Source organism: Bufo bufo, chromosome 7, assembly GCF_905171765.1.
Source record: "Bufo bufo chromosome 7, aBufBuf1.1, whole genome shotgun sequence".
Lineage (NCBI taxonomy): Eukaryota > Metazoa > Chordata > Amphibia > Anura > Bufonidae > Bufo > Bufo bufo.
This window is the reverse complement of record NC_053395.1, coordinates 14,940,628-14,951,971: the sequence shown is the minus strand read 5'-3', so window position 1 is coordinate 14,951,971 and position 11,344 is coordinate 14,940,628. Positions and strand designations below refer to the sequence as shown.

The 11,344-nt window shown below is 46.1% G+C and overlaps 1 protein-coding gene across 1 annotated transcript in view; it reads left to right on the top strand.

The window, feature by feature from the left end:
- Window positions 1–407: 407 nt before the first annotated feature.
- LOC121007870 overlaps window positions 408–11,344 on the top strand; it is a 38,078-nt gene continuing 27,141 nt past the window's right edge. Inside the window, exons 1-2 of the mRNA XM_040440127.1 lie at window positions 408–447; window positions 8,296–8,369. Of these exons, the coding sequence (XP_040296061.1) occupies window positions 8,316–8,369 (54 nt within the window). The 5' untranslated portion in view covers window positions 408–447; window positions 8,296–8,315. The remainder of the gene's footprint in view (window positions 448–8,295; window positions 8,370–11,344) is intronic.

Below are 11,344 nucleotides of genomic sequence, written 5' to 3'. Positions count from 1 at the left end.
GTCAACAAGCAGGCTTATTCTATGCCAGGGACACTCAACCTGCGGGTTGCAAAACTACAACTCCCAGCATGCCCTAATAGCTGTAGGCTGTCCAGGCATGCTGGGAGTTGTAGTTTTGTAACAGCTGGAGGGCTGCGGATTGGGCATCCCTGTTCTGTGGCATATATCAGCATTAAAGGGTTAACGACCTGCAGTCCACTGACAGCAGGACGCTCAAAGTACTAAAGAGCGACATGTAATAATTCCAATGGCAATAGATCAGTCAACAGCAGCCTGGCTGAGGATTTCCAGCTTCTTTTTCGATGTCGTCTCTGTCTTTTGCACAGGTCAGTTGCGCGGTCGGGATAGGGTAGAATGGGACCGAAGCCTCAGACAAAAAGTCAACCTGATTCGTGAGCAGTTCCGCAATCGCCCCATGGAGATCGTTGTCCCGGTGTTTGTATACAGGTACTCACCTCAGTTCTGCTGATTTTGGGGCCTTTAATGCAAATTTATATAAAAACCGCCCACTTAGAGGTCAAATGATAGCATTTTATACTATCTATATGATAACGGGGTCGTTGGCGCCAGGACGTCTACGCTGCATGGCCGTCGTGGATCTGTAAACCAGGTTATGGGGCAAGAAGCAAAGCAGGCCGCCACACCTGACAATTTGTAGGCATAATACTACTCACATATAGTGCCGATATACAAAACATCCATATAGTGTCCAAACAGCGTAAAGCATCCAATTAAGACTATTAAAGGGAACCTGTCACCGGGATTTTGTGTATAGAGCTGAGGACATGAGTTGCTAGATGGCCGCTAGCACATCCGCAATACCCAGTCCCCATAGCTCTGTGTGCTTTTATTGTGTAAAAAAAAACGATTTCATCCATATGCAAATTAAAGGGGACGCGCAATCCTGGGCCTTTTCTCTGCCGTCCGGTTCTCTGGCCCTCCGGTCGGTGGAAGAATTTTTTAAAGACTTGGGATTAATTTATGATGATCCAGATCGGGTCTCGATGGCGGAATCTAAATTGCGTAATTTATTACAAGGTGAACATACTGCCGAGGCTTACTGCTTTGAGTTTAGGAGATGGGCTACCGAGTCAGAGTGGAATGACCCCGCGTTACGTAGTCAGTTTTGTCAGGGGTTATCTGAGAGATTGAAAGATGCCCTTGCCTTTCATGAGTACCCGGATACATTGGAGAATGCTATGTCTTTGGCAGTACGGTTAGATAGACGTATTAGAGAGAGGTGTAAGGTTCCCTCCGCGCAAGGGATCCCTTCTGTGAGTGGTTTCGTCTCACCTGTTCCCCAGGGTGATATGACATGTAACTCTGGGGTAGGGGAGGAACCCATGCAGCTGGGTCAGGTATCTTTCCGTTCTGGTAGTAGAGACTTTAGGAGGTTGCATAAACTTTGTTACTACTGTGGGAAAAGTGGTCATTTTATTTTTGCTTGTCCTTTTGTTAAACCGCAGGTTGATGAGATAAAAATCACAAAGAGGTTTACTTAAAGAGAAAAAAGAAACATCCCTGACTCTTGGTAGTGTGAATGAGGTGGTGGAGCAAGCAGGTATACAAGCTCCCTGTAATACTTGTTTTCTCCTTCCAGCTATGGTGGCGCTAGACTCAAGAATTTTTTTTGTTGAAGTATTCATTGACTGTGGTGCTGGGGTAAACCTTATTGATTTTCTTTTTCTTCAAAATCTGGGTCTAAGTACTTGCACTTTAGAAAGAGAGATTCCGGTTTTCGCAATTGATTCTTCCCCTCTTTCTCAAAGGAGTCTCACTCATATTGCTCCTGGTATTCTGTTAAGGGTGGGTGATTCACATGTTGAGATCATGTCTTGTTTTTTCATGAAGGACTTGCCCACTCCTATAGTCTTAGGGTTACCGTGGTTGACAAAACATAACCCTACCATAGATTGGCAAGCAAGACAGATCATGGGTTGGAGTGAGTTTTGTTCGAATAATTGTCTTGGCACATCTATCTCTGGTGTGTCTACTACGGCTCTACCTCAGTATCTCTCAGATTTTGCGGATGTCTTTTCGGAGGGTGGGGCTCAGGAATTGCCCCCTCATCGTGACTATGATTGTCCAGTTAATCTCATCCCAGGGGCTAAGTTGCCAAAGTCTCGGCTTTACAATCTTTCTCAACCTGAAAGAGAGGTCATGCGGAAGTATATTGCTGAGAGTTTGGCAAAAGGTCATATTAGGCCATCTAAGTCTCCGGTGGCAGTGGGTTTATTCTTTGTAAAGAAAAAGGATGGATCCGTGACCCGTATCCCCTTCCTTTGATCTCCGATCTTTTTGATCAGATTGTTGGAGCCAAGGTGTTCTCCAAGTTGGATTTTAGAGGGGCCTACAATCTGATCAGAATCAAGGAAGGGGATGAGTGGAAAACGGCCTTCAACACGCATGAGGGTCATTTCGAGAGTCTGGTTATGCCTTTTGGGTTAACTAACGCGCCAAATTGGAGAAATGTGTGTTTTCGGTGCAGGAGCTTCCGTTTCTGGGATATCTGCTTTCTGACTCTGGTTTTCGTATGGATCCTAAAAAGGTCCGGGCGGTTCTGGAATGGGACCGACCGGAGAATCAGAAAGCTTTGATGTGGTTTTTGGGGTTTACTAATTATTATAGAAAATTTATCTTGAACTATTCTACCATTGTAAAACCTCTGACCGATATGACTAAGAAGGGCGCCGATGTCTCTGTCTGGTCGGATGAGGCATTGCAGGCCTTTTCGGCTATTAAGGAATGTTTTGCAACTGCTCCCATTCTGGTGCAGCCCGATGTGTCTCAGCCATTCGTGGTGGAGGTTGATGCATCAGAGGTGGCGGTTGGAGCTGTGTTGTCGCAGGGTTCATCCCCTGGCAAATGGGTTCCGTGTGCTTTTTTTTTCCAAGAAGCTTTCGGTCGCCGAGAGGAATTATGATGTAGGAGATAGGGAATTGCTGGCCATCAAATTGGCCTTTGAGGAATGGCGTCACTGGTTGGAGGGGGCGTCTCATCCCGTTACTGTATATACGGATCATAAGAATTTGGCTTACCTGCAATCTGCCAAGCGTCTGAATCCTAGGCAGGCCAGATGGTCACTGTTCAATTTTGTGGTTACTTTTTGCCCGGGGGTTAAAAACGACAAGGCTGATGAGTTGTCTCGCAGTTTTCCTGGGGGATGTTGTTCAGAGGATCCTGCTCTGATTTTGGCTGATGGGGTGGTGGTCTCCGCTCTGCACCCCGAATTGGAGATGGAGGTGTTCGGAGCCCAGGAGGGGACTCCTGGTTCTTGTCCCCCAGGGAGGTTGTTTGTTCCTGATGGACTGCGATACAAGGTATTCAAGGAACATCACAATACTGTCCTTGCTGGACATCCTGGGGGTAAGTCCACCTTTGATCTTGTGTCCCGGAGGTTCTGATGGCCCGGGTTACGTAAGAGTGTTGAGGATTACGTAGCAGCTTGTGAAACCTGTGCACGGTCAAAGGTTGCTCATACTTGACCTGCTGGTTCGCTTCTTCCTTTGCCTATTCCATCTAGTCCTTGGACGCACTTGTCTATGGACTTTATTACGGATCCGGTTGTTGACCGTTTTAGTAAAATGGCTCACTTTGTATCGTTAGCCAGTCTGCCTAATGCCAAGACTCTTGCTCAGATTTTTGTGGATAATATCGTGAAATTGCATGGCATTCCCTCGGATGTGGTTTCTGATAGGGGCACGTAGTTTCTCTCCAGGTTTTGGAGGGCATTCTGCTCTCGGCTTGGCATTCAACTTTCGTTCTCTTCGGCTTTTCATCCGCAGTCAAATGGGCAGACAGAGCGTACCAATCAAAACCTGGAGACCTACTTGAGGTGCTTTGTGGCTGAGAATCAGGAGGACTGGTCCTCATTCTTGTCCCCAGCAGAGTTTGCTTTGAATAACCGTAGGCAGGAGTCCACAGGTAAGTCGCCATTTTTTGGTGCATACAGTTTTCATCCTCAGTTTGGTACCTTTTCTGGGACTAGTTCCTCTGGGATGCCAGAGGAGGAGAGATTTTCTTCTGCCTTGTCTTCTATCTGGCAGAGGATCCAGGTGAATTTAGAGAAGATGGGTGAGAGGTATAAGCGAATGGCTGACAAGAGACGTATGACTGGTCCGGACCTGTGTGTGGGTGATCTGGTGCGGTTATCTACTAAAAATATTAAACTGAGAGTGCCATCTTGGAAACTGGGTCCAAGATTTATTGGCCCTTACAAAATATCTGCGGTGGTCAATCCAGTAGCGTTTCGTCTGGATCTTCCACAGACTTGGAGGATCCATGATGTGTTCCACAAGTCTTTACTAAAGAAATATGTGAAACCGGTGGAACCATCGCCATTTCCTCCTCCCCCTGTTCTGGTTGATGGAAATTTAGAGTTCGAGATCTCCAGGGTTCTCGACTTAACAGTTCTTCGGGGTTCCCTTCAGTATCTGGTACACTGGAGGGGATACGGCCCTGAGGAGAGGATGTGGGTTCCGGCTGTGGATGTTAATGCCAGCCGACTGGTGAGGGCTTTTCACAGATCCCACCCGGATAAAGTTGGGCCGGGGTGTCCGGAGGTCACCCGTAGAAGGGGGGGTACTGTCATGCCCTGCTCAGGTCATGTGCGGAGGTCTGCTAGGTTAGCAGCACATGTGTAGCCTTTTATTATTGTTTTTGAGTGGAGCTGTATCCGCCTCCCTTCAGGTGCACTGGGTGGGGTCATTGGTAAGAGTTTAAATTACGCCCACTCCCAGTGTCCTGGGCGGGTTATAGCTTCTGTCTGGCTCAGAGGAAGGAAGGAAGGATTGACTGTTCCTGCTCAGCAATAGATAAGTTGGTTTTGTTTTATTGTGGTTGTCTGTCTAGGCTGTTAGAGAGACGCCTGCCCCCTCCAGTTCTGAGGGAGCAGGCTGCCTCTTTTCCCCTTTCACCATCTTAAGGATTCTAGGGAATCTTCAGCCCAGGCACGAGGACACATTCATTCCCACCTTCAGGGTCTGAATGTGGGCATAGTAGTCTAGGGAGAGCTGGTAGGGATTTGTCAGGAGGTGACCCCTTTCCCCAGCTTCTTGCCTAGACACTTGTTTGTTATATCCTGTGTATCTTGTATCCTGTCTGCCGTGACAGATATATTGGTATTTGGAATGTGCACCATAGTTTCCTTTAGGTCCAATGTACTCCTGCTTTAGGACAGTGCACCTTCCGCGCTACCGGCGGAGCTACTAACTCCAAACCACAGGCCCTGCCTTCGATGGGGGCATCCACATTCTGATATTTTTTCCATATCCGTCTTCTACTTTACATTTATATCCATGGAGAGCTAAGAAGAACCACCTCTCTGGGATTCTGTTCCTTACACTAATCCATCCAAGTCAGGGGTCATGGTCTGAAGCCAACCTATATGACCTACCCACCTTCTAGAACCAAAGGGCATCCATTGTCTGCTTTATGTCCAGGCATTCCTCCCTTGATGACTTTCTGCTCAGTTAAACCACAGGATCTTCTTCCTCGTTCAGATCGGTGACAACACCGCACCCAGTTCTACCTCTGAAGCAATATATTGGACAATATACTCTTTCTTTAAATTAGGAACCGGTTTCTCACAGTCAGCGTCCAGTGTATTGTAGCAGGTGTAGACGATTTTTTAGGTCAATAAGTGTTGGCCCCAAGGCAAAAATTTGACAAAAATTCACCAGGAGTGGGATCATTTTGAATTGCCTTGACTTTGTTTAAAATTGGGGTGCAATTACTCCCCTGCCCATGATATTGCCAAGACAATTGGCTTCTTGAGGTCTATGGAACATTTTTCAGGACTGGCGTTGAACCATGTTTTCCTGAGGGAGTTGATAACTTTTTGTGCCTCCAGAATGTATTATAAACCACAAAGTCATCTAAATGATGCCTCAGATCCAGGTCCATAACTCATCAAAATGTGGTCAGAGCACCTAGTGGACCAGATGGCATGTTCACATATTGGAATGAGCCATCTGGGGTAGAGAAGGTCTTCTCTTAGGATTCCTCAGACAGAGATATTGGCCCCTTAACCTTTGGTGAGGTCTAGAGATGTTATACCTCCGACTGGCTGAAGTCTTTCGGTTACTTCATCAGCTTGGAACATGGGGAGGGTACACATCAAACTTACAGACCTTCATCTGAAGTCAGAGCAGAACCTGGATTTTCAGAACCTAGGACATTGTTGTGTGTTTGGGATTCAATACGAGCGTGCATTCACTCGGACCGGGGGATCTCGAACACAATTTTTATGATGGATTACATCAGTTTGACCTGGTGGCTCAGTAGAGATGTCACTCTTACTTTGAAAAAACTCTTTTGCTTCTTGTTTTTGTGGTTGTAACTCTTGATAATTGGACCTTGGGGCCCAGGAGATTCACTGCTTTGCACTAAAGAAGGTCTCAATGACTGGGAGTGGGACAAAGTGGTATTGAAATGTCCCATTGGGATGCGTATCTGGCACGTAGGACAGAAGTCTTTAATGTCTTTGTATCCTGGGCCAGAAGAACCGCTGCAAGATGTTCTCCTGGGTATATCTTCCCAAAATGTGACAGTGGGCCAGTTCAGGGACATTGCGCCTTTAAGGTTAAGGTCTCCGTTCCCCCCACTCCAAAAAAAAAAAACTTCCCTCACATCATCCACTCTATACAATAGAATGTGGATATTTTTTTCTGGGAATTTCCAAGTCGGGCAGTTCCTGTGAGGAGAGCGCTCTCGGGCTTAGTGCCAACTAAAACACAAGAGGGGAAAAAGAGTATTTTCAACACAATCAGCAATAACAGTACCACTGGACATATTTGCTGTGTCCTCTTTGTCGGACTATCTTAGGGTCTTTACCCAAAGTGACATGAACAAGGGAAAGCCACAGCCAAGAATGAGTTCACGTAGGAGTCCAGGTACAGATGTAGCACATGTTAACCTGACACTTAATGCAAAATACAGTTACAGTACACTTTAACTTGACATTTAAATGGCTTTCCTTGCATTGTCAATTTAAAGTATGCTGCAATTAATGCATTAAGTGTAAAGTTAAGGTTTGCTATATCTGTGGACCTGAGCTTCGGAGGTCCCTGAGCCATTGGGTATTCTTTTGTCTCCCTGTTCACCCACTATTCTGCTGTTTATTCTGAAGCTGCACTACTTCAAACCAGACCCCCACACACAGGACAGAGGGGTTTCCACCTAAATCCCTTTCAGTGACCCTTGGGCCATTTTTTCCACTGCCTCATTTGCTAAAAGTTGTTTCTTTAAAGGGTAGAGTGCGAACCAAGGTTTGACCCCCAGTAGAAAAGGAGAGGACCCCAACTAGGCCCCCCTCTTGCCCTGGTCTTGCATGGTCTGCCACTATGGTAGTTACGCCTCTGGCCCGAAGTAAGGTGACTACACCACCTGTGTCCAGAAGGGCTGGGCACCATCTGTGGAGGCATTCTCTAGGGTTCAAGCCATGTATCAGGCATCTTGGGAGGTTTACTGGGATCATACTGCTGATGATGTGCCCTCTGGACAAAAGCTGAGCTAAAGTGACCCCCTTCTCCCCCGGGGGCACAAGTATTTCTTCTTTAAGCACCAGGTCTCGTTTTGCAATCTCTGCCGACAAGTCACGATAGACTGTTAGAGGTACCATCAGCTCCTTAGTAGAGCCAAGGCATGGACGGTCTCAGCAGCCTCTCCTTCCACCGTCTATCGTAACCTCCTGAGCAACCTTCTTAGAAGTGCCCTGTGGAACAGTCCCAGACGGCTTTAGCGCTGCACGTGGCTTCATCATGGGCAGGTTGTTTGTTGCTGGGCCTGCATGATCCCGCATGTTGCTTTGTATCAGGTGCTGCACCGACTGCTCCATGTGTGTGAACAGCGACTTTACTTGTTGGCTTTTGCAGGTATTTCTTTACGTCATTGCTCTTTGCAATCAAGAAGTAGCACCGACAGTGCCCAATCCTCCACCCACCCTTCAGAACAGAAACCAGCGGCTTTATTTTCAGTCCAAAAAACAAGTTTAGCTTCTCTTCATCATAAAAATGAACAGATGATAACAGAAACAAGCTTCTCATGCTGCAAAAATAATTATACCGCCCATTACAGTGCATATAGAGTATAATTTTTATGATATTTAGAGAGCTACACCATAGGTAAGCTGCCCGTCATCTATCATATTGTGTTTTTTTTGTGTTTTTTTTACATATAGGAGTCTCAGGGCTCCCTAGGAAGCAGTTGCCCAGTTAGCCACCCCATCAAACCAACCCTGAGGATAGATCCCTTGCAGGCACCATATAACCAGCTTTGCTCCTCTATTTCTTTCAGCGCAGAGAGTTTACTCACAGATGAGCGATATGAGGAGATGGAACCCTTCCTCCGAGGAGCTCACAACATCACAGGTAACATAAACCTCCCGAATGTGTGTGTCATCAACTACATAAATGGGTTATTCAGGAGTCTAGGAAATCTGGAGTGGAGATATGGCAGTCGTATGGTTACTCAACATTCCTAGAAATAGATCTAGAACAGAATGGAGGACCACCCAGCTATGGAGCTAGGCAGGGGGATTTGCAGGTGACCACTACCAGTGGGATCCATAATTTCAGTAGCATTGGGATGGGGGGGGGGGGGCAGTTTCAGAGTATTAGCGCTGTATATATGTTTCTTGTAGATATCTATCCCATTGTTGTCCTGACCAAGATCAGAAGTCATGCAAATATGGCGGCCAAGTGTTACGACAAGTTTAAGGCTTTGGGAGCCATCCACATCTTCCAAGTAGAGAACTACACGGTGGAAGAACATGAGCATAACCCTGAGACGCAGACGGAAGTGCTGAAATTCCTGGACACCTGTCTTCAGGAGGTGGACGAAAACATCTCCAGGAGGACAGCTATTGATCCTCAGCACGTCTACGTGCATCAGGCTATGGAGCAGGTGCACAACATGATACAGAAACAAAATGAAAAGAACGAGATGAAGGTCCAGGTCCTAGAAGAGAAGTGTGAGAAGGGTGAAGAGGAAATAAGACGAATGAGACAAATATGTGATGAAAAAGATCGAGAGCTACGAGAACTGCGCCAGTCGAGGAAGAAACCCAAGTGCAGGCTGCAGTGAGCATGTCCCCGGACCTGCCTGCTCTTCTCTTGTATATGTATTCCTCGGTTATTCTTTCTGACATTCCCATGTCAGTAGGGTGGGTCCCTACACAATTTGATGTGTCAGCGCTAATTGGACAGATAGTGTAGGGACTCATCTCATGGTCATCAATTTTTTCTTCAGTGCAAGAAATAGTAACAGTCAATAATAATCAATTCATATGATGAAACCTTCTCCCGGAAGAGAGATTGGGCTAACGTCTAGAATCTCTAAGGCCCCTTTCACACGGGCGTTGCGGGAAAAGGTGCGAGTGCGTTGCGGGAACATGTGCGATTTTTCCGCGCGAGTGCAAAACATTGTAATGCGTTTTGCACTCGCGTGAGAAAAATCGCGTATGTTTGGTACCCAAGATCAATGTTCTGTAGATTGTATTATTTTCCCTTATAACATGGTTATAAGGGAAAATAATAGCATTCTCAATACAGAATGCATAGTACAATAGCGCTGGAGGGGTTAAAAAATAAATAAATAATAATTTAACTCACCTTAATCCACTTGATCGCGCAGCCGGCATCTCTTCTGTCTCCTTCTTTGCTGATTGCAGGAAAAGGACCTGTGGTGACGTCACATGATCTTTTACCATGGTGATGGATCAGGTGATGACCGGAGTGACGTCACCACAGGTCCTTTTCCTGCACACAGCAAAGAAAGAAGACAGAAGAGATGCCGGCTGCGCGATCAAGTGGATTAAGGTGAGTTAAATTATTATTTATTTATTTTTAACCCCTCCAGCGCTATTGTACTATACATTCTGTATTCAGAATGCTATTATTTTCCCTTATAACCATGTTATAAGGGAAAATAATAAAATTATCGGGTCCCCATCCCGATCGTCTCCTAGCAACCGTGCGTGAAAATCGCACCGCATCCGCACTTGCTTGCGGATGCTTGCGTTTTTCACGCAGCCCCATTCACTTCTATGGGGCCTGCGTTGCGTGGAAATCGCACAATATAGAGCATGCTGCGATTTTCACGTAACGCACAAGTGATGCGTGAAAATCACCGCTCGTGTGCACAGCCCCATAGAAATGAATGGGTCCAGATTCAGTGCGGGTGCAATGCGTTCAACTCACGCATCGCATCCGCGCGGAATACTCGCCCGTGTGAAAGGGGCCTAAGTGTGACCGGTCTTTTAAATCCATGGAATGGGGGATATCAACCCGGAAGAGTCCCGGATGGGCAATTTTTTTGGCAAGGAGCGCCCTTCATGGGTGTCTGTGTTACATGACAATAATAATGTGTTTGAAGATCAAGACAAAATGTAATGTCCTTTTTACCGATTTCTCTGATTTGTATACGTCTTCACTATGGAGAAATATCTTCTTTATTCTATTATATAATTGATATACACATGTATAATATGGGCAGCACGGTGGCTAAGTAGTTAGCAGTGGCTCAATGGTTAGTGGTGGCTCAGTGGTTAGCACTGGTGCCTTGCAGCGCTGAGGTTCAAATCTGACCAAGGACAACATCTGCGTGGAGTTTGTATGTTCTCCCCATGTTTGTGTGGGTTTCCTCCTACACTCCAAAGACATTCAGTGATCCCTCAAGATACAATGACCTCAGGATACAATATTTCCGGCATACAATGGTCTTTTCTGACCCATCGTAAGTGGAAACCAGACTCAACATACAATGTCTCAGACTCTGATCCAACCAATCGAGGTCACTTCTCTGGTAAAGTAGTTGTATTAGTTACTAGTTAGCAGCTGTTCCTGACTGTTATCTGTAAGGACTTGTGTTATCTGTCTTAGTTATCTGCCCATTTTTCTCAAATCTTAATTTTCTCTTATCTTGGATGACATTTTGGGGCTTTGGAACCGATTACTCAACTTACAATGGTCGTCCTGGTACCAATTCATAGTGTAACTTGAGGGACCGCTGTACTGATAGGGACCTTAGATCGTGAGCCCCATTGGGGACAGTGTGACGCTAATGTCTGTAAAGCGCTGCGGAATATAGTAGTGCTATATAAGTGCATAAAATAAATAAATAATGTACACTGATGTGAATAAACCGAATATCTATGCTACATGTGGGCTGCCACGGTTGTGATTTACGATGCAAGAAGCTCAGGTAAAGTCTGTGACAGGTGTTCTTAAAGGGCTTGTCCATAATTACTGATCAGGGGCTGGGAGGCGCGGTGGCGCCCCTCCATATTTGCAGCACTGTTGCAATCCCTTCTGGTTCTTTGAGGGAGGTGGTTGTGTTAGCTCAT